Here is a 23603-nt window from a genome sequence, read left to right as displayed (position 1 = left end):
CGAATGGTTCTAAACGTTTTCTTCTTCGTTTGTGAATTACCAATGAAAATTGACATGGTAAATATTAGAGAAGCCATTTACAGATACCAACTATATATACATACATACAGATACATATGTATGTAAATAGCCTCAGGTTCAATGACTTCTGCCATTAGTCATAGATAAACATAAGTAATGCATACATTATTGTGGTTTACCTTCAGTTTATGTCTTCAAACCTAAACCCTATGTGTATGTATATGTTTTTTCTCATCGGTTAATCGAAAAATATGTGAAAACTGATGTACCATGATGTGATTTGATGGATTTTGTCAAGTATGTAGAGGCGAAACTGCGGTTATTTTCAGAGTCGAGGTGAAGGTACCAACATATGTACATATCAACCATCACGTACATATCTAAAGTTTATAATCCCATCACAAAACCACACAAACCACAAAAACACTCAACTGACGATGATGATGATATACACCGATTTGGCATGGGTGTAACCAATTTCTAATCAATGGCAGCAAATCTGCCATAACAAGTATTTCCATTAAAGACATTAGGAGATGTTTTTTCTTAAATTTATTTTCTCAATTAAATACTTTTTAATAGCTACAAAGAAAGAAGATTTCGAGACCCAAATTCAAGTAAATCCTCTTGAGTCTCTAAGCATATAAAGGCAAAAGAGTTTAAGTCAATTTTTCATCACTTCATTTGGGGTTCATTAGGGTCAAGTATTTATATTTGTTTTGCATTTTATTTTTGGTTAACCCCTGATACGCCCCTGTCTAGACAGCGTTTGAAATTTAACTCTCCATCATATTTTTCATTAGTAAACTAACTGACAGCTGAAACACCTGAGTTTAAGGCCACCTCAACTTACCTGGAATAGAGAATATATAGTCATAAACTGCTGCTAAGCCCTAAGCCACTTGTAATTTAAATAACATAAAAATTTCATCTAATATTTATGAAAAAATTTTAGTTAAATTTCATGACCAAGACATAACAATTTGTGGAAGTTTTTCACAAGTTTTGCACGTCTCCTCAAAAGAAAAGTAGGCCAAATGTGTTGAATTTTTCGTCTTTTAAGGTTTTTTTAAGCATCGAAAATGTTACAAATGTCACAAGAACCATATTGAGCAAATGAATTACATATACATATCTAACTAGATAGATAGATATATATAGATATGTACATATGATACATTCCAGCAATTGAATTGTAACCGTTTTGAGTGCATTTTTGTTTTGGTTGTCCCGATTTGTATATTGGTAGAGAGAGAGAGAGAGAAAGACTTATATGTAAGGCAAAATTCGCCCGCATTCCATTAGTTCTTCAGATTTTATGCCATAGCAATTTATTAGGTACACATTGTGCCACATTCACAAGCAGCCAACATTATTTCAATCTTGGCTTTTATTTTGTGTTTAGTTTTATTTTTGTTTTTTGTTTTTTGGAGAAACAGCATCAGTGGGCAACAGGTTTCTAATAGCACCCAGCAGCAACATTCATTGCGTTACTTGGACTTACGTTTTTCTCTTTTTGTTTTGCAAACCGGTTGGCACATTCGGTTAAAGTTTTTTTTGGGGGGATATAAAATTTCCGGTTAATTATAAGCAAGAAATGTAGCTGACTAACTAACTAACTAGCTAGAGTTAGTCAGTGGGTCTTATCTAATCGCTAATTTGTATTCTTACTTTGCAGCCTTTTTGGTTATGTCAAAGAAAAAGGATGAGAGGAAGTGCGGGGCAGATTATTCTACATACTATATGCAATCGGTTAGCCAGATCGTTTTGGCATTTTTTATGTGCTTTTTTTTTTGGTTTTTAAATTTTAGTTTTATTGACAAGGGGCAGTGCTTACTTATTTACACATGCAGTGCGTGTAAATTGTATGTAAATGTGTAAATTCTCGGTCGGACAAAAGAAAAGAAAAGAAAAGCAACAAAACAAAGCGTGCACCGGGGCGATCTTCAATGTGAAACTCACTCGAGTCGGGGCCAAAGTCAGAGTCAGAGTCAGAGCTAGTTGGCTAGAGAGTTCGAAGTCTTGAAGATCGGTGTGACTGAACGACGACGACTCGTTGTCTTCTGTAACCATATTTGGACACGGCTGATCACTTATCGATCAGTGCGTGCCAGCGATTGTTTTCGCATCATTTTGTTGATTGAATGAAATCAACATTTTTGATTCTGATTCACCGACGACGACGGCGACGACGATGAGCGAAAATACATAAATAAAACAAAAATGTAAGTAAATACCAAAAGGTAAACTGGCATATCAATTCCACGAAAAGCAATAAATGTGCACTCTAAAAATATCTGAGCACAGGGAGTTACTCTAATGAGATCAAAAATGTCTATAAGGAATTTTATGTGCAGACCATTTTATGGGGCCCTAACTTTTGACCCCTTCAATTCATTATCCACGTGCCACACAAGTGTGAGTGTGGTTAGTTAAGACCAACTAGTTAAAATTCAAATGAAATTCTCTTGTTTTTCTTTGTTGTTGGTCTTGATGCTTCCGCTTAAACTCGTCGTACTAAACATCATCAAAACAGGCAAAACTCGACCCATTAGAGCTAAGACAAAAACTTTTTGTCTACTTGTATTCATCGCCTTTTGACGCCTGTTATTAACTCAAACTCTGTGTGCTTCCCTTCCCACGTTCTCTACGAATTTGGCAGCCATAACCGTTTAGAATTAGTTGAATAATAATACAAAAAACAAGAAATATGTTCGAAAAAAAATAACAAAATAAAGATGATGAGATCTTGGCTATAAAGTATACACACACAGAAAATATGTTTTGGTATCTTCGTTATATTTGTTGTTGGATCATTGTTGTTGCTTTTTTTTCGTTTATAAGGTGTGTTTGTTTATTTCGTATGTCACGAACGTACCGAGCCAGAAGAAAAATTCAAATAACATACTCAAAAAGGCCGATAAGAGCAATTTATAAAGTAACATCATAAGGTTGTCAAAATACGTTGTTTCAAATGAATGTCACGTACAAAAATGTTTCATATAGACAATATCATTAGGCCGGATCATGATAGTCTATATCATTGTGACGAAATTTTATATATCTCTCTCATACCCAGAATGAACATATATATAGTTTATAACCATGAAATTATAAATTCGTGTTTCTTACTGGAATGGAATGGAGAGACTGTTTCATAAGCCGACTCTATAAATTTATTTGCCAAAAAACAAGAAAAAAAAATGAAAAACTGCACTTTGCTCTTTGATATTTCATGTGGCTATAAGTATATGTGTATAAGAGTGTGTGTGTGTGTGTTTTGTACCTGTAATGCAACAATTCACTTGTTTGGCCAAAAGCCAGACTTTGTGGCACTTGCCTTTTTGGATGGTATTTAACATTTTTACCATGTAATTTGAGACAAAGACAGAGAGAGAGAGAGGGATACAAACGTTTTTTTTTCTTGGCCTTGGGTCATTGCGATGTGAAGAATTAATTCTACTCGATTTCAAACCTTTTTATGTTTTGTTGTCTTAACTGCAATTTGTATTTGATATTCTTCCAAAAATGGCAAAACTTGGTCAAAAGAAGAAAAAACGACTTAAACATCGTTTAAAAGTACAAATTCAAAGGAATTTATTAAGCCAAATTTGTTAACTTTTCAATTAACAAAAAAAAGAACCGAAATGTTGCTAACAGGTAAACTAAATTTTAGAAATATTGTGAGGCAAATCAAGTGGAAGACTTAAAACTACAGCCAGGTTGAGGTAAAATGGGTAACAAATGATTTTAAGGGAATTATCGACAAAAGAAGTGAGACAGGTTATCCTTTAATAATACATTTTTAAACGCATCTTTTGATTTTTATAAGTTTACGTATACGTTTTTATAAAGGACACTAAAGCTATGTAAATGTTTGCCTATTATATCAAAATAAACAATCATTATTTTTCCAAGTTATTTGCATAACTTAAATGTCCTTTTCTTTAATGCCAAACATAAATCTTTGGTAACAAAAAGGAAAAACCAACCAACGATTCTTGAATTTGTACTTGCAATTAGTATTATAATTGTTGAATATTTTAGCTAGGTTTATTTACATAGTTTATGGTGGTATGTGGTCATTGGCTAAAAAGGTGTAGACTGTTCTGTTCTGTGATACTTGATAGAGATAAAATATTTACTGCAATATAATGTGTTTGTTATGGCAAGAAGCTTGTTGTTTTTTGTTTTTATATACATACATATAGGATGTCTGGTTGTGGCATGGTCTATGTTGATGTTCGCCCAGTGAGAGAGCTCAAGTGCAGCCTGGCATGAGGCATATTGCAGTATGCAATCATAATTTAACGGTAAAAGCACAGCAGGCCATTCTTGTGGACCAGTGGACCAGTGGAAACTGCAATTGAAATAGATTGCGACGGTAAAAATCACCATCACCATCATCGCCATCGCCATCGCCATTGCTGTTGCTGTTGCCATTGCCATTAACTGGTTTTTGATTCAGTGAGTCCAAGAACTGGACCAAAGAAATGTAGATCTCATGGCTAGAAAATTCGTCGTCATTCGGCATGTCTCTAAGTGCTGGCACAGACGGTCATCCAGTCATCTAGTCATCTAGTCATCCAGTCATCCAGTCGACCAGTCGCGCAATCGCTCGTCATTAATAGAGATACACAAATAGATGTGTTTATGGAGACAGACAGACTGACGGACAGACAGTGAGACGAGGTGATACATGTGATATGTGCAGGGCAAAAGTTACTTCCTTCTCAGAGATGCTGCATTCCTCTTGGACGACAAATAATAATAATAACAAAAATGTGCCTCATCATGAACGTCATCAAACAGAATTAACTGCAATCACTCAACAGAAGAGAAAAGCAAAGAAAAACAATGAAAAGCAACAACAACAACAACAACAACAATAATAATAATTCCCCCTTTTTGTAGCCAGTGACACTCTTCACATGAACTATTACTTATATACAATATAATGTGTATATAATTGTTTATGGACGGGAGACAGGAACTGAAACCTAACCGCTAACACACACACAGACATATACACAGACACAGACACATAGCCACAGTCACTTGGACGTAAGCCTAAATTGCAAAAATCATGCATAAATATCAAGTTCATTTTGCAGATGCGAACAGCAGATGCGACTAGGCGGCTTGGTTTGGGCCAAAAAAAAGTAATGGTCGCTCTGCCATTGGGGGGTAACGTAATACTTAGTTACTAGCGGATGTAGCCAGCGAAACGGCAGCTAAACAGAAGAACACAGCTTAGGGATAGCACAAGAAGTGGCTTTAAGATACTTTTTTCTAACTGTATTTTAGCAGCAGCAGCCAGCAACCAGTCTAGAGAGCAATAGAGACTGGCACAGGAGGCAAAGAGTCGGCAGTTGGCAGTCGGCCATTCCCGTCCGTTGATGAGGTGGGCAAACTGGCAGTAAATTGTACACCTGATCTATTGGCAGCAGCAGCCGCTGCCACAGTTGCAGCTTGCTGGGTAGTAGCATTCGTTCTTCATTTTTCTACTCTTTCTCTACCTGTCTTTGTCTTTATCGCTCTCTCTCTCTCCCTCTATCACAGAGTCTTATGTGGCAATTGGAAGTGGAATGTGGCTGTGGCACGTTTTGGTGAACTTTTCACTACGATGGCCCGAAAAAGTTTTGTGCCACTTGATGCTTTGCACGATTTTCACAAAGCGACTGCTGCGGCAGCTCTCTATAATGGTACTCGTTCTAGTCCTAGGCTATAGAGATACATATTTATGTAGCTGTTGGTTTTGCTTTTGGGTAACCTGCGCTTTAATTACCAAGCCAAGCCCCAGCCAATACAAAGTGTGAAATGTCCAAAAAGAAAACAAGAAAAAAGGAAAAATAAGAAAACCCAACTCCATACGTAGGTTACGCTGCATCTCTGCAGAAACGTTTACAAATAGCTGTAGAGAGATAGAAAATTCGCATCTAAGATTTCCACATGACCATATAAGTGCATAAGTATTTTGCAGGGGGAAAAAAAAGGAAATAAGAGAAACAAAAATAAAACCAACAGACAGAGCAAGACAACAAAAGTCCAAAGAGAAGCGCGTAGACAAAAAAAAAACAACGCCAAGCTCGTTTTAAATGTTTATTGCATATTGATATCACACCATTTAAGGCAAAGCCAGGTCGCTGTTTGTATAAGCAGCTACTTTTAGAAGGCATTCGCCAAACAACTTGGCCAACTCGCTGGGCTCGCTGCTTAGCCACAATTGCATGAGCTTTTACACTTGGAAAAACTGAAAAATCGATCACAATTCTCTTTATTACCGTTTAAATTGAGAACAAGACAATAAAAAATAAACAAAAATATATATAAAAGTTTTACACTTTGTTTATGGCCAGTCAAATGGGGCTATAAATAAACAAAAAAGGGTATTAAGCCATTAAAATTACACCACAGGCAGAAATAGTTTAATACACATTTTGACTCGAAAATTTACAGTCGAAAAACAAAAACTGTTTTGGCCACTTACTAAGGATAAACAGATAAACTGTTTATGATTTCGAAAATATTGAAAATAATAGTTGTTTTACTTTAAAATGTGTATGTATATTTCTCTGAGTGTAATTGTAGTTAGTGTTTGGTAATGGAAATGAAGGCGAAACCCCGAATCGTTTTCTATGATAAAACCCATGGATGCCTGATGCCTTCTTTATTCTCCCTGATGTGCCGTTAAATGTTTTCTTTTGTGGTTAACCACCAAAAATTGCCTGACTCACAATCGGGCTCAGAATTTTGACCTTTAATTAAAGCCTAAAATTGAATTTAACCAACACAAAAAACAAACTCCTAAAACCACTCCATGTATCTCTTTCTCTCCCCTTTTTTTTATAGGCATAGATAGCTATAATTAAAATTCCAATCAAATAGGCTGAGCAAGCAAACCAGAATAACATTAGTTTATTACTTTTTAATTCCTTTTTCTTATGTGTCTGACAAGTTTTGTTTTTTTTTTTCTTTTTATTATGGTCGCCGACAATCATGCACGAAAACACACATCAAAAAAGAAATAAAGTATTGAAGAAAATTCTTTTAATTATATAAGACGAAGTATCAATACCCTTGGGCTAAACTGTAAAGTCTAGATTACAGAAAATTTAACTTAATAATGAGTCAGTCTTAAGGCCAGGCTAACAAAACTGATCGAAGAGGTTTTAACTCATTAAAGTAGGCATATAAATTTATGATCACATTATTATTCGGTAATATACTATCATTAAATCATAATTTTTGAGGTCAACAGGTCACTCAATTTATAGTCATATCCTTTTTTTTAGTCGCACGAATAATTGGCATTGAGTTTTCCTATAAAAGCTGCAGCATTTTTTCCAAAATTTTATTCCTTTCTCGAAATCTCTTTTTAAAATATAACACTAGGAAATTTAGGCATAATAAAATATTAGATTGTGGTATATATTTGAGTGTTTAAAGCAAATGTTTACTTCAAAAAAGATTTTGATTTATTAAAATTTCCACTGACTTTTGAATAAATGTATTTCTATGTGCAAAAAATGGAGTGGTATCGGCACAGAAGGATTATACTATATATAAATAGTTAGTTTTTCATTCTTTATTGGACAATGAAAATAAAAGTCAGGATTCAAGTTAGGCGAATGCTTGATGACTATCAAAAGTTCTTAGTCTTCAATTCTTCATAAATTATAATATAGTCAGAATGTAGTCAATATAAAGGTAGGGGAAAGTGGTGCTAATCGGCGCATGGGGCAACCCGGCGCAGTCGAATTATCTTGAAATATAATAGCACGCTATAGCTTTGTAAAGGTAAATTATATCGAAACGTATCTTTGATCAATAGTTGGACAATGAATTAACCTTTGATTTAAGTGCTCATATGAGAGGATATGAGCTCCCGATCAGGATATATGAAGGATTAAAAAAAAATGCGCCGATTAGCCCCACTCTCCCCAATAATTAAGCTACAAGCAAATATTAAATATAAAATATTTATGTGATAAACTTGTATTTACCTTAAATTAATTCAATTGCATAGTTTTCCCACAAAAGTTTGCAAGTTAATTAAATGATTCAAGTTATTTAAGTCAACAATTATTGGATCAGTAACTATCTTGTAGTTCATCTGGATAATGAGATAACCTCTGAAATGGACCAAAAGTTTGTTAATAGAAACGTGGCTATTCAATTTAGTATATTTTGTGATTAATCTTTTTGGCTTGAAACAATTTGTTAAATCAACATTTTTTTCTATATGTTTTAATTGCAGTACAAAAATGGCAAGACACAGTCCACAGACACGACAGCTACGGCTTGGATTTTTGGGACTATTGATACTGCTGACATCGGCCGTATTGGGCAAATCCCAAATGTGCGAGGTGGAAACTGGTCAAACGAATATTATATTGGATATAGAAGAGAGTCGTGGAAATTGTGAGTAGATATATGTACCTATCTATGTACCTAGTTTTAAATATATTTATGGTTATGGCTTGCCAACTCAATTAATCATGATCAAATTGCCAATTGGCCAATAATAATAATAGTTGTAATAATAATGAGTATAACTCTGATGAAAACACAATTTTCGCAAGAGCCAATAGATCAAAGATGATAATGGTCTTCCAGGCACATACGACGAACATACGATACCATAAGTACTTATCGGTAGTATTAACGCACACATCGGTTAAATAACATTTAGCGCCAGCCCAGAGCAGAACATGATGATGATAATGGGCAAAAGGATGATGATGATGATGGTGAGGGTGATTGCAGAAAATGACAGCCAGTTGCGTGAGTCGATGTGTGTGTGTGTCTGTGGAGATGAGGAAAATGAACTTATCTTAGATATTTTGCAATGAATAAAAATGGCAGCAAGGAGCTGCTGGCTAACGCCACAACAACTGCAGCAACTATAAAGCAAAACTGCAACGGCAATGGCAACTGCATCGGCAACGGCAACGGCAACGTCTACAAACACCATCAAGAAGCGCAACAAGAGTCTCAGTCTCAGTCTCTGGCCACAGATCGAAAAATAGCTGGCAGCATCCTGTAGTAATTTTAACCCACAATAAATGAATCACCATCATGTTGTTGTGGGCCCTCTTGTTGCCTGTTGCCTGTTGCCAGTTGCATGTCTTCTTGTTGCCTGTTGCCTGTTACCTTGCCTTTCAATGGCAATTTCAACAAACCATTTGTGTTCTCCTTGGTCTTGGTACAACGAAAAAAAAAAAAAAAAGAAGAAAAAAAAACCAAAGCCGAAAGGCGTTCAGTTTATGGAGTTGGAGCGATGCTTAAATTGCATACCAATACGCAGTCTTTGGTCAGGCAAAGGTTTTAGTTTTTGGTCTTGACTTGGTTTGCTTTGCTTTGCTTTGCGTATGCCCGTATTCTGGCGAGCATTTGACTTTGGACAAGTTGGTCGGTCGGTCGAATGGGCTATTGTGTGGGGTCTGGCATGGTAAACTTGAAATGCTGATACCCCATGATTATATATGCATGTGGACAGCGTCTAAGCAGGCGGAAATGCTCTCAACGACACAATATACACGCGTATGTATCTTAATAGCCACATGTGGATGAATGTTTGTTGCAACCATCGATCAGAGGTAATACAATTTCATCTTCTCACGCGCCCATCTTTATCTAGTTATTTGATGATATTTTTTGGGTTTTCTGTCTGACCCTCTTTCAAAAGTCTTGAACAAAAGATCAGCACGCGAGGCATTCAACTTTCATTGCTGTCGGGCAACAAAAGGAATAAAAACCACAGAGTGAGATAGAGATAGAGAAAGAGAGAGAGCGAGACACTGGGGCAACGGCGACAAGTGCACAGTAAACGATCTTTTTGCCTAGCAGCAATTACCATTTCAATTTTTGCCATTACCGATCACACAGAGAGCCGATTTCTCCCGTGTTTAATGCTTTTGCCTGGACCGGATCCCCCTGTTTGGGTTTTTGGGATACCATCATGGTGGCTTCAACTGTACTTTAAGTTAGAGTTTGAGTTTATGTTTATATAGCGGACAAATAATTGCAATTGCCGAGGCAACAGCAACAGTAATAGCAATAGCAATAGCAAAAGCAACAGCAACTGTCATGGGATCATTATCAATGATTTTTACGGCCCTTGCTGGCTGACAACTTGCAACAGGCAGCAGGCAACATGCGGCAAGGCAACTTCCAACTTGCATCTGGCAACTGGCAACTGGCAACTCATGTTTGAATCCGCTTACCGGAATGATGGGATGATGATGGTTTATGATTGCTCGCACAAATGCAATTATATCAACATGTTGAGCAACCTTTTGTTGTCACCTTACCGTACCGTTCGTTGTGGCGTAAATGCAAATTTTGCAAAGTATTATCATTAATTGTGCGGCATAGAAACGCCAAGACATCAGTTGCAAAATGCTCGTTAATATTCATTAGCCTCCGACGTGGCGATTTTCATTTGGAGAAGGTCTAAACTGTCGACAACTTGCAATTATATGTATATGTTGGCCTGGCCCAAAGCTGCTGCTGCCTGACGGCCCGAAGAGTAAATTAGAGCACATGGAGACGTGTTTTTCGCCTAGGTTTTACCTTTCCCTCAGGTCCAAGTCCTGCTCTGGCAATTGGAAAGCCAATTAAAGTACAAAAACAGGATGTACATGTAACACATCCTGACGCCTACCCAAATTATTTATGAGAGAAACTCGTTAGTTACCATTAAAGATGAGGGACAAGAGAGCTATCTGCATGATATTAGCTGGATTCAATGTGATCTCAAAAAAACATCAGCAATCTTGCAATAAAGATATTTTGTTTCTAACCCCTTCAATTCACGCACACATCTCTAGTGAGAGCAATAAATACATTTTCTGTATGTAAGTTTAAGATTTATGACCGGATTCTCCATCATCATCCAGCAGAGGAAAGACGAACAACAACAAAAAAAAATCTTTACAAATCTTGCATGTAATCTCCTCTCACACTCGTCTTACAATCAAACGCAAAACGCACTTTGCCGGCTGCCCTTTTGTCGAGGTGATGAAGTTGCATTAACAAATCGAATAAAAGGCCCAACAACAATCGAAAGTGTTGCCTGTCAGGCGGCGGCATTTGAATGAGTGGAATTGTGGGGTGGGGGATGGGGGGAAGGGGGTCTTTATACCATTCGCCATTCGCTGTTTGCCGTTCGCATCGGCAGCCCCCAAAGTGTCAGCTGAAGAGGAACCTTTTCATTGACCAGCCAGAAGCAGCAGCAGCAGCAGCCACTCTTCTTTTTAGTGTTAGTTGTTCTTCTGCCTGTTGGGCATAAACAATCAAGATGTCTGCCCTAAGAGGCGGCTTACAAAATATACCACCTTTTGCTTACAACATTATTTTGTGGCGCGGTATGTCCGTTCCTCCGTCTGTCTGTCTCTCTGACTGTCCGTTCGTCTCATCCTTCCTATTTCCACCTTCCCCGCTGGCTTGGCTTGACTGGCTTCATTAGGCGCAACAGCAGTCTTCGACAACTTTGACTTTGATGGCATAGCGCGAAACTCTCCTCTACGCCCTCTCGCTTTCCTTTCACCTTAACTTCAATATACTTTTGGCCTATCTTGGCCACAATTCAGTGTATTTTTATGCGCCTTTCAGCAGCAGCAGCAGCAGCATTTTCTTGGAACATTTTTTTTTTTTTTTTGTTCGCTTTTCGCTACCGGCCCTTTTATTTTTCACAATTTTTAATAGACACTTTTCAACAACTGCTGCTGCTGCCGCTTCGGTTGCTTCGGTTGCCGCTGCTGCCAAAGCGCTCATTATAATAAAATTGTTTCAAGTCGCCCCATGTCTTGTGTCGTCGCTAATAGGCTTCAGTGCAACCTGGTTGCAGTTGCAGTTGCAGTCTCTGAGCAGGCGTTTTTGATGCAAATCGCATTAAACATGTGTAGAGCAGCTAAAGAGCCAAAACGGAAAACCCATGTCCATGGCATCGGCTTCGGCATCGTCTTCGTCTTCAGCAATGCCGTGCCGCATCTTCTTGGGCACACAAAGTGCACTTTATTACCTGACATTAGTTGCCATTAGTTTGCCCAGACATTTTATTGCTAGTAAGTACAATGGACTGCCTCTTCATGCACAGCCCAGTTTCCTTTCAATTTCCTTTTTACTCGATTTCAACACCAATCAAACTACATCATCATGTTGTTGACATCGGAAAAGTGGTAACCAAATGAAAAGCCTCATGTCAGACTTATCTTTTAGCCTTAAAACCAAATAGAAATTGTCTTTAATCCTGGACAAATACCGGTAGCAAGCACAAGTAGCAACAGTTGGTAAGAGATGATAGTCGTCCCATCATTTCTTAAATTCTTTTAAGAATTTTCCTTATTTTTTTTTTTATATACAAACAATTACACTTAACGTTAGACCAATTTGGTATGAGTTCTGGGGAAAGAAAACAATAAAGCAAACATGAGCACGAACAATTTTTACACTTTTAACTCTGGCAGATGCTTTAGCCCAAAGAGATAAACTAAACACGGCAGTGAAGAGGCGGAAACATGCAACACACTAGCTCATGTGTGTCTGTGTCTCTCTCTGTGTGTGTAATCTGTGAGACAAACCTCAACTTCAAGAACATAAAACTCAAAGTACAAAAGTTGCCACGCCATAATTATAACTTACGTGTACGTGGAAGAAGGCAAAAAAAAAAAAAAGGTCCAGAATGCCTGCGAATGGCTGACAAGCGGCCACAGCCCAAGCCTAAACTATGTGTTGCAAGTAGAAGAGGCATAAGAAGAAGAACAAGTCGAAATGAAGGTACAGGCCCCAAACAGTTTTGCTTTGCCTCCAGTCCCCCTTCTCTCTCTCTATCTCTCTCTCTTCTCTTAAAGCCAGCTAGGTTTCTGATCCTGCTGCGCCCCAATCGATAAAGTCGAAAAAAAACGAATGAAAAAAAAATGCTAAAAGCCAAGTTAGCTACTGTGGCTAGACGCGGATGTTCTAGGTGGTAACGCAATGCCGGAACATGGCCACATAAAAAACAGAGCAATCTCTGCCCACAAAAAGAGACACAGTGAGAGAGCGAGAGAGAGAAAGGGGAAGAATATTATGCAATATCTGTATCGCACTTTCTACATAAAATGCAGCAGCTGCTACTTGCTGATGACAATATTTCAGAAGTCCGGACTACCGCTTGACCCCAAAAAACAAAGGCAAAGAGAAAGGCCTCCAAAATGCATTTGGTTCTGCCATGGTTTTCTTTTTCCTTTTCGTGCTGACTGGAGTTCTTTTTGCAAATTAGAAACTAATCTTCTTGGAATGTTCATGCATATTGGGTTAGTCCCTCTCTCTCTCCCTCTCTTTTATTCTCTCTGTGTCTCTGAGAGATTGTGTATGCCTAATCTGTTTACTACCTAGTACTAAGTTAATAATGACCAATTAAAATGGACATAAAATGTGAAAATTTTTGTTATATTTAAATTATGCTTTTCTTCTTTTCTTCTGTGTCGTCTTGCCTTGGCTTGAACATTTACAGTTATTGGACAAGCTACTACACCGCCCGAACTACCAATTTATGGTGATCCCTACACGGAAATTGCTCTCGATTTAGTCTTCCCAAAGGGGCAACCGACGTTCCTGTTGAACGGCAAAAAACTTCAGTTACTCCAGCCACTAGATCGCGATGAGGAGAATCTTAGTCACATTGTGTTTCAGGTAAGTAAGAAAGAGAAGAATGAGTATGAGAATGAGAATGAAGAATCGAGAGGAGGAGGATGAGGACGACGACGTTACTGCAAGTCTATCCATAATTGGATAGAGTGCGAGTGAGTAATCCCGCCACATAATCGCACATTGGCAATTCATTTCAGGTATCCTGCACCGTTCGCACCACGAATAAGAAGCGCAACATTCCGATTATTGTGCGAGTCTCTGATATTAATGACAATGCGCCACGTTTCATGAACACACCCTACGAGGTGACTGTGCCCGAGGTAAGAGCATCAATCGCACAATAAATTACATCTACATATATCGAATATTTTCGTATAGACAACTAGAACACAGTATACTTAAATCCGTTGCCTTTCACTACCGCCAAACGCCAAGCGACATCAATTTATGGCACAAAACGCAATTGAAACAATGTCGATGTCTGCTAGAGCCAGCTAGAGGTAGACATAGAGCTAGAATCGCCAATTAAGAAAAGAAAGAAAAACAATTGTCCATTTTAGAAAGCAATTAAATCATTTGGAAGTCAGTAAAAGAGTAAAGAGGGAGGGGATATTTTACAACCATTATTTATAGACCCCCTCACTAACAGTCTTTCTCTCTCTCTCTCTCTCTCTCTTTCTGTCTGTCTGCCATTCTTCTCCCACTTTTAATTGATTGGAAAGCAGAAGTTAAGAGAAAGAACAGGTAGTTACAGGTAGTGGATGATAACAATCTAACTGAGATCAGAGAAGTGGCATCTGAGTGAGGTACATACATACATACATATAATGTAATTTACATAGTTTTCTTCACCCCAAAGACCAAGAGCATTTTGCAAGTGACACTATCACGTTTTTTGACGTGCAGGCACGTAAGACAATACGATTTTGATTATCCTTTTAGCTTTTCAAACAAACGCCCCCCCTCTGTGAGTGTGTGTTCAGTGTTGTTTTTTTTTTTTTCTGTTTCTGGGTGAGAGGTATGAAGTTTAAGCCCGGTGCATTGCATGGCATATTTGTATTTCATTTTCGCTGATTGCCAAATGGCCAATCGCCAACTCTTGCAGACTCTCCAACCATTTGACATAAAAAAAAAACAAAAAATGCAATTGGCTTTTGCCTCTTAATGGACACAGACAGAAAGTCAGGTGTATGGACAAAGCTTCCGCAACTATCACGACGACGACGACGAAGCAGACATGAGACAAGAGACAGCGACATACTAGTTGGTCACTAATGAAGTGGCAGACAGGCAGTTGTGTCTCTCTGTGTGTGTGTGTTGTCCTCCTTGTCGCATGTTGATGCAACATGTTCATGTGGTAGGCAACAACAACAACAACAACTGGATCAGCAAAAACAGAAACAACAATAAAACTAAACCAAAACGAAAAAACAAGTGCATTGCCGGTTTGTTAATTATTTATTTTAACTATTAACGTTCAATTACTGCCACTGGGGATATATATTAGAAAGCAAACCCAACTTATGACAGTTAAGACCAACAACAGGTGGACCATTTCTGCCTACGACATTGGTCAAGAATTCACATCATCATCCACATCACCTGTAAATAATTATGGGTGGGCGTTGTTGGAAATAAACAGCTTTTAAGCCACAAAACAAAAACCAACAGATCAACCGACAACATCATGGCCAACACAATGGGCCACAAAGCCCAACTTTAGTTGGCTTTTGTTCATACGTTTCGTTTTGGATCAAAAGAATTTCCAGAAGATCAAGTAAATCCGACAACAAAAGCCTATCCAAGTGTATATCAACGCCCCAACGTGGCCACAACAAATTTTTGTTAAAACATTTAATTACAGACATGTGCCAAATATTTTTTATCCGTTCATTCATGGACTACGGGCCATTAGAAACGAGGGCTCTAACATAACTAATTGGCCATTGGCCATAAAACAGAAGACAGGAATTGAAAATAAAACCTAGTAAATCTTGTAAATGTAATAAATTTAAGTTTTTCTTCAAACGTTTTAACTTCGTTTCAATTAGTTAAGCCAACTATTTAACTTGAAGTCATCGTAAAAGCAAAAGCACTAAACAAATAATTAAATTAAATTGCTTAACGGATTTAGTTTATAGAATTGCTAAAAAAAAAAACATAAATAGGAAAACTGCTTATGTTAATTATTTAACAGCAATTAAAAACAATATTTTTCTTAAGCAGGAAGTAGTTGCAATTGCAAGTGCTAGTAAAATATTTAAAAAAGTTATGCAAAACTTTCTTTTGCACAAAAAATGCAACTCAGCTTGGCTGAATGTGAAGTGTTGGCCAAACGAGGTGTTAGCCAAAAAGATACCTACACACACACAGAGACACATGCTTTGGGTATTGGTTTCCTTAATGCAAAACCTGTAGTCAAATGATGAGGCGGCGTATTTAAGGATTAATATGGCTAAATAAATGGCAATATAATTGCAAAATAATCAAAAAAAAATACAGAAAAAAAACAAAACCAAATAGTAGTTAAAGATATTTATATGCATTTTGCGAAAAGACAAATATATGTATGTTTGTGTATGTGTGTGTTTGTGTGTGTGTGTGTGCATGTGTTTATATATGTCTGAATTGCCAAATTTGGCGAAAAACCGTTCAACGACAATTGTCAAAAGTTTCGCTTTACAACCTGTTTCACGACGCCTGCCAAGTATCAAGATTCAGTTGGGCCGAGTTAAGCTTTTTTCCATTGCATTGCATTGCATTGCATGCCAACATTTTCCGACTTGGGCCAAAAAAAAAAAGAGTTGGCGTAATTTTTGTTTAACCAGAAAGGAAGCCATGCCATGCCATGCCATGCTACGATACCCCCGCAAAATGCTTTTGCATAACCAAATCTTGAAGAGATCATGGAAAATGTTTAAAAATGAATAAGTTCGCCTAACATTTGAAGTAAGATATCCCAAGGAATAAATATGTATGTACATATACAGGTTTCTCTTTGCCAACATTTTTGACATAGTGATTAGACCCCGAAACATACATGAAAATCGCCAAAATCACAAGAAATGTCGACCAGCTAGCAAACGAAATGTATTTATTTATTATGCCGCAAAAGATGTCTGATATATATGCATAAAAAGTAGCGCTTAAATTCCAATTAAACTGCCAAGATAGAGTTGCTTTAGGGGACCAAACAAAACTTTGATTAGAACAACAAACTATATGTACATACATATATAGAGAGGACCGTCCCTGGTTTCATCTTGTGGCTCGTGGTGGATTCGTGGTAAATATTTGTCGTTTTGAAATATTCGAAACGTGTGCTGCAAAATTTGTCCAACTGTCACTATCTGTCTGTGTGTTCGCATAATCCCTCCATGCCAATAGCCAGTTTTGCGATGGCCAAACCATCCCAAAGAGCCCCAATGCAACGCAACACATCGCGGCGCAACGCGGCGCGGCGATATATGAAAGCAATTTGAATATGTCGAACCAGACGGCATGGACACCAACGAAAACCGAAAACCAACAACAACAAAAAATAAAGGATAGAGAGGATTTTTGATCATAAATAATTCATTACGCAGAATGTAGCGAGAAAACTACACACAAGTTGTGTATGTTTGGCTGTGTCTATGGCGCTGGAGGAGATGGCCAGACAAGAACACTACAAAATGCAGTCACTCTCATAGACACTCCCTGCCCGCCCACTTCTTGTCTTTCGCACTGAGGCGCAGGGCCAAAAGGGTCTAACGAATATAAGAAAGAAATCAAAAAACCTCCTTGATTTAATGGCTGAGGAAACCCCTTTTGAAGTACCTATTTGATGACACGCCACTGACCTCGTACTCACATATACACACATGCGAGTAGAGATGAATATCAACACTCCATTCTATTCCATTGCAAAAGGCAAATGCCAGTTTATTGTGAACGCTTTGGTCGTTTGGTTCTTTTGGCCATTCTTAGGCTTAGGCTTCCACTCTTTCAGGGCTTCATTATCATAAGCTGCGTGCCGACGATTCGCAAGACTTCTCCTTGGACCTCTATGCCATGCGCCATGTAGGGTACAAGTGCCTTTTGATCATGGGTCGCGCTCCATAGAGTGTCTCTCTGTGTGTGTACTTTTGGCGACATAGTGGCCTATTGAGGCACACTCACTTTTGGCTCTTTGGCTATTTTGTTGTTGGAGACTGTCACAGGCTTTCAGTGGGTACCTGATGATGGCCTGGCTTAGATAGCCCCTTCCCAAGAGAGAGAGAGAGAGAGCAAGCTATCGAGGTGGCATATGCAATTTGCAAAACTGTGACAAATGTTTATTTGTTGTTGTTTGTCATCAAGAAGAACAAACCCAAACTGAAGCAAAGTTCGAGTTGAACCAACTAATTACGTGTATTGTATTGCCATTGAGTTGGCGATCCTTCTATGGTTGTCTTTTCCACCACTGGCAATCAGACGGGCATATAATTGGTATGCACTTGCCGTAACCAGCTCGTTTGGCGATACCCCCAAGGGATACATATGTATGTGGAGATGTGGACGAGTGGCAAGGAATTTTTAATTTCTTATGCCGACTCCGTCCACTTAATTACAATTACAAGCTCAAATTATATCCCCAGAGAGAAACCAGACTGCTCATTAAACGTAGAAGGAGGCTGATGCTTCACATGCATGCCACAAAGGAGAAAGATCGGCTGAGAGAAAGAGAGAGCAAGAGCAAGATAGAGTGGGGTAAGAGAGAGGTGGGCAGATAGAGTTTAGAGCAAGCCTAACAAATAATTTCGTGCTGCCGATAACAATCTCCTGTGCCCCCACCCACACACACACACACACTCTCCATCATCATCATCATCATCTGCAGACACTTATACAAAGGGAAATAAACAATTTCAAACAATTGCAAGATGCACCGCAAATATTTACAGAGCAAGTCAGTATATCACGTTCCGTTTGCATACATTACGATGACTACGTCCAGGGTCCCTGGGTCCTCAACCTGATGATGCTGATGCACGATGGCCCCCGCAAGACAAATGTTTATCGCACTTAACCGCGCGGGAGTTGTGCCACAAACAACAACCAACAACCAGCTAACTTCAACAACAACAACAGCAAACACAAACAGCAGCAACAACAACAGCAACAACAACATCAGCTAACTATAGCTATGAGTTATCTCCGTCGGTGTTGCCTCTTGCCATTGCATCTGTCTGTGGTCTGTTTTTGGCGTTTTCGAGTTGGTTTTTTGAGTTGTTTCTGTGATAGAGTTCTTAATTCATTTCCCAACAATTTACTCTGAGCACACAAACATACACACATTCAAGCCATACACTTGTCAAAACACAAAGCAATCTGTGGGCACATGTAAAACAATCTTTATCTTTTCTTTTGTCAAAATTGGCTTGAGTTTTCTTTTAAGAACTCAAAGCTGAGACGTGTGGAAAGTTTCATTTCATTTCCGTTCAAAAAGCAATGCCCTTAAGATTCTTTACAGTTAAAAGAACAATATGCTAAGTCTTCTTAAATTTTTCAAAACTTCTATATCATGGGGAGAAAGTAGAAATATAGTTTCGAATATCATCAGATATTGAAAGGACTTTTATCATCCTTAGCCAATTTCATACAAGAATAGTAGAAACTTTGCTTAAAGTGTGAAGAAAGAAGTTAATAATTCCATTTTAATTCACTTATTTTAGTTAGAACTTCTTCATTGATAACGTACCTAAACATTTTATAAAGATATTCAGGTGGTTGTTTAAAAAAAATTTAGAATAGAATAGTAATATTCCTTTAGCTTAGAATTACCTAAAAATTGAGTTCTAGCTAAAAGGTTTTTCTCAGTGCATTTCCCACAGACACACACATGAATTTCTTTCATATTATATTTCTGGTGTTTTTTTTTCCTCTGATTAAATGATAGGAAATCTTAATGCTGTTGGGAGTTTTGTTTTTCTTTTTTTTTCTATTTTCAAAGGAAAAACTCTATTCAAACTTTATGCTCATGCTCTTGGTCCACCAGCATCTGGTGGATCTAAGGCCTTTTGATTGATTAATGGGCTGCACCTTACCCGAAAAAGCTTAACAAATACACACATACACACACAAACACACACACACAGATAGATAGTCGCAACAATGCTGGCAAAATGGAAAGCCTATGAAAAAATGTTTGGCGATTTGCAGCGCTTGCCATTTAACACAGATACATAAAGACACACACACACTCACACAGAGACACATGAACAAATCGCAAAGTTCAGCAAATAAACAATGACTAGTTATTTGCTAAGATGAGAGGGAGAGAGAGTCAAGCCAAACCAAGCCGGGCCAGGCCAAGCCAAAGCCAAAGGCGGTGGAGGCTGGCTGGCCTGGCCCTTGCTCTATGCTGAGGATTGGGTTTTAAGGGGGTTTGTGGATGGGTCGGTCGGTAGGCCGATCGGTCGCTCTGCCTCTGCCTCTGCCTCTGACTGTGACTGTGAGTAGCAGCATTTAACCTGGCCTAGAGGACACACACAAACGCATACAAACACTCTACATTGTAAATGTAAAAGGCTGCGCCCGTTACATAACAGCACTTTTTGTAGTTGTTGTTGTTGTTGTTGTTGTTGTTGCACGTTTTGGTTTTGTCGCCCAAACTATCTTTTTGCCAGCTGAAAAGCTGACTAAACACCGGTTCTGCTTGACTTGAGAAAACAATGGCAAATCCAGACACTCTGTCGGTCTGCCGATCCGCCGTTCCGCCAATCCGCCAGTCCGCCAATCCTCCGCCAGTCCGCCGTGCGGTTTGCTATCTTTCGGCCTCTTGCTGCTTCAATTTTCGTGTGCTTACCATTTTTGGTATTTAGAATTTTTGCACGCTACAAAACGGTAACAATCATTATTATCGTTTTTATTGTTTTTGGTCATCGAGAAGTCAAAGTTATCTTCATTTTGCGGCATGATCTAAGAACTGGGTATATATTTTTTTTTCGTCTCTTCTTTTTTTTACAACATTTTTGTGAGAAAATTGTCAAATCTTTTGGCCACACTTGCTGATCATCCTGTTGCCGTTGTCGCGATTGCCAATGGGGCCCAAAGCCAGTTGGCCAAGAGAGAGAGAGAGAGATATATACATAGCTAGAAGCAACAAGAACTAGGCATTAATATGGGTAAAATTATGGCAAAAAAAAGACGATAGAAACCTTAATTTATGGTAATAATTTTCTACGAAATCAAAAGCTGTCAGCAACAGCTTAAAACATAATGATAATGATGAGTGATGATGCGCTTCTCTTTTTTTTTGCTTTGCTAAAAATTATCATCATACCTTCTCCTCATACCATTCATACTATACGATTTCAGAGCACACCGGTGGGCACAACAATCTTTCGCAACATACAGGCACTCGATAAGGATGCCGGCGTCAATGGCCTGGTTGAATACTTCATTGCCGAGGGCAGCACCAATGCCACCGAAGATGAGAAGCTGACTAGCGCTGATGGTTATGGTACCTTTGCCATATCATTTCCACACCAGGGACAGGTAAGTTATTGCAATTGCCCAGCAATATATACCAAGCTATTGATTGCCCGCAACCCAACAATGATTTATATCAATATGTCGTTTCTTCTTCTTTTCTTAGGTTACTGTGGCCAAGACCTTGGATTACGAGAAAATTCAGCGATATTATCTGACCATTGTGGCATCGGTGAGTGACATTTTGAGCATTAATCAATTAGAAATCAGTATTGGGTGACCATATTTCAATCAGCCAACTGTCAGAGGTAGGGAGGGAGAGAGCCCTTACCCTCTCAGTACTCTGGTATTCTATTCACTTCCTGGATTAATTTGCCATGCAACAGTATGTGGCCCATAAATCTTGAACGCAATTGCTTGGCTGCTTGTCGGGAATGTTTGTAGCTTCTCTTGTGGTTGCGGTTCTGCCTGTCATCAGGAATAATAGTAACTCAGTGGCCTCTCATCTCTCCCCCTGTCTCTCCATCTCTCTGCTCCTTCACCACAAATAGATCATCGAATCTTTTCAGTAGAGAGCTAGACGAAAGATCTCTTTAGTAGATCGCTTAAAATTGCTTACAAAATTCGATATTATTCTCACTCCTTTACCTGATATCAAAACGATATTCTCTCTTCGTGTGTGTGTGTGTGTTTTGCATTCTTTGCAAATCAGTTTATATTTGTGGCTTTGTTGCTTGTGGAAACGCATTGATTTGCCCAAGTTGGGAGAGGGCGAATGGTTTAGATTTTTTTGTTTTGCATTGTCGTTGCTAGCAACGCCTTATCTACACTTTATGACATTTCAAAAGAATTTATTTGACATTTACATAAGCAAGCTCCGTTACCATCGTTGACCGTTGGCGATGCGGCCGCCATTTGGTTGCCTGGTTTATGGCCAACAGTTGCTTCGGCCTGTTTCTGGCTTTTCTCCAGACTCCAGTCGGCATTGTGTGCCGGCCAACTGCATTGCATCTGCATTGGAGCCAAAGTGTTTGACGTTGCCAGCTGATTCATCTGTCAGCAATATATTCATCCAATTGGCAGACTTTATATACCACATACATACCGTACTCGTAGATTGTATTTTATAGTATCTTGGCTAGTAGTACCTATTTAATTGCATTACAGTTGACTATAATTAAACATAAATCAAATTAGATTGTCTTGGAGACTATTTACATGGTGGCTCAGAGCCCACGCATTGCTTAGGCCCCAACACGCAAAGTGGAAGTAGCTCAATACAAAACTCAGCTGCAAATGCCTGAGATAATGTTTTTATATAGAAAAATTATAAAGAGGCGTTTTCAATTTAACACGTTTCATAAATCAGCTTACCGAAGAAGCCAAACAGGAAGCCTGCTGCTGCAACCAGCTCTGGCCAGCCCTCTCGATTGACTAACTGACTGACTGGCTGACTGACGACTAGATGGGTGGCAAAAGTGCCTGCAAATGGTCTTTTATAATTTTAAATTGAGTTTGGCAAAACACATTAAATAGAATTGGTTTTAATTATATTACCTAGACGTAGATACATAAAATGCAAATGTAATCAAAACACATACAATCGAAACACTAATGTATATAGAAAGAGAGTCTGCCTATATAACGATTTGCATAATCTCTGTATTGGCATAGACAGAGAACAAGTTACCAAGTGAATTGGCTTAGCTTAGCCTGAAATATTGGCATCTAATTGTAATTTACACCATTTTGGCCAAGCCAAAAAGAAAAAGCGAAATGGTTTAAATAAAATCTTGCAACGCCTGCGCACACTCGAGAGCCATTACCACTTTCAATATCAAAATCTAAAGTATAACCCAAGGCGTGAAAAAAGAAGTGGTGTGGCATGTACAGTGAAAATAGCCCAACAGGCTCCTCAGCCTGGCAAAGGCCTCTTTTTTTTTTTGTGGCTTGATCGAATTGATTTCAGCAGCAACATGCGGTGCAAACGGCAACAACTGCCAACCAGCCAGCAATCGATAAAGTGCTCAAAACAAAAATATATATACATACATATATATATAAGTGGTGCTAGTAGCCTGCAAGGTAGACTCCGACTCCGACTCCCGGGTGGAGCGTAAGCATAAGCTTTTCTTGCCCCAGACGTGCGCAATTTTCGCAACTATGCGGCACCAGCCAGCACATGACCCACAGGCGCAAGACAATGAAAGTTATGAATTACTGCCACTTGAAGTAATTCAGTACAGTTTCGATCTGATCGACAATTCGATATCTAAGGAAACCCAAAATGCTTTTGCTATTGCTATTGCTATCGGACTCTTCTTGTTCAACAAATATTTGAAGGTTCTTGTTCTGATCGTTAATCTGCATTTGGTGGTACCTGTTAAAAAACATTTAAAACTTTGCCTCACGATCACTTTGATTACAAGCAGCAGTTGTGGCTTAGCTCCCACATACAGCTACTATAAGTGAAACTGTGTTATGATTCA

At 38.6% G+C, this 23603-nt stretch overlaps 1 protein-coding gene across 1 annotated transcript in view; it reads left to right on the top strand.

Moving 5' to 3' along the window:
- Window positions 1–23603, top strand: part of LOC6647170 (cadherin-99C) — a 35815-nt gene that overhangs the window by 6240 nt on the left and 5972 nt on the right. The window contains exons 3-7 of the mRNA XM_002069645.3: window positions 8282–8445; window positions 13523–13701; window positions 13857–13979; window positions 21001–21180; window positions 21281–21346. Coding sequence (XP_002069681.1) covers window positions 8289–8445; window positions 13523–13701; window positions 13857–13979; window positions 21001–21180; window positions 21281–21346 — 705 coding nt within the window. The 5' untranslated portion in view covers window positions 8282–8288. The remainder of the gene's footprint in view (window positions 1–8281; window positions 8446–13522; window positions 13702–13856; window positions 13980–21000; window positions 21181–21280; window positions 21347–23603) is intronic.

The sequence above is a fragment of the Drosophila willistoni genome, chromosome 3R (genome assembly GCF_018902025.1).
Source record: "Drosophila willistoni isolate 14030-0811.24 chromosome 3R, UCI_dwil_1.1, whole genome shotgun sequence".
In the NCBI taxonomy this organism is placed as follows: Eukaryota; Metazoa; Arthropoda; class Insecta; order Diptera; family Drosophilidae; genus Drosophila; species Drosophila willistoni.
The sequence above is the reverse complement of the archived record's forward strand: the minus strand, read 5'-3'. Positions and strand labels throughout refer to the sequence as shown.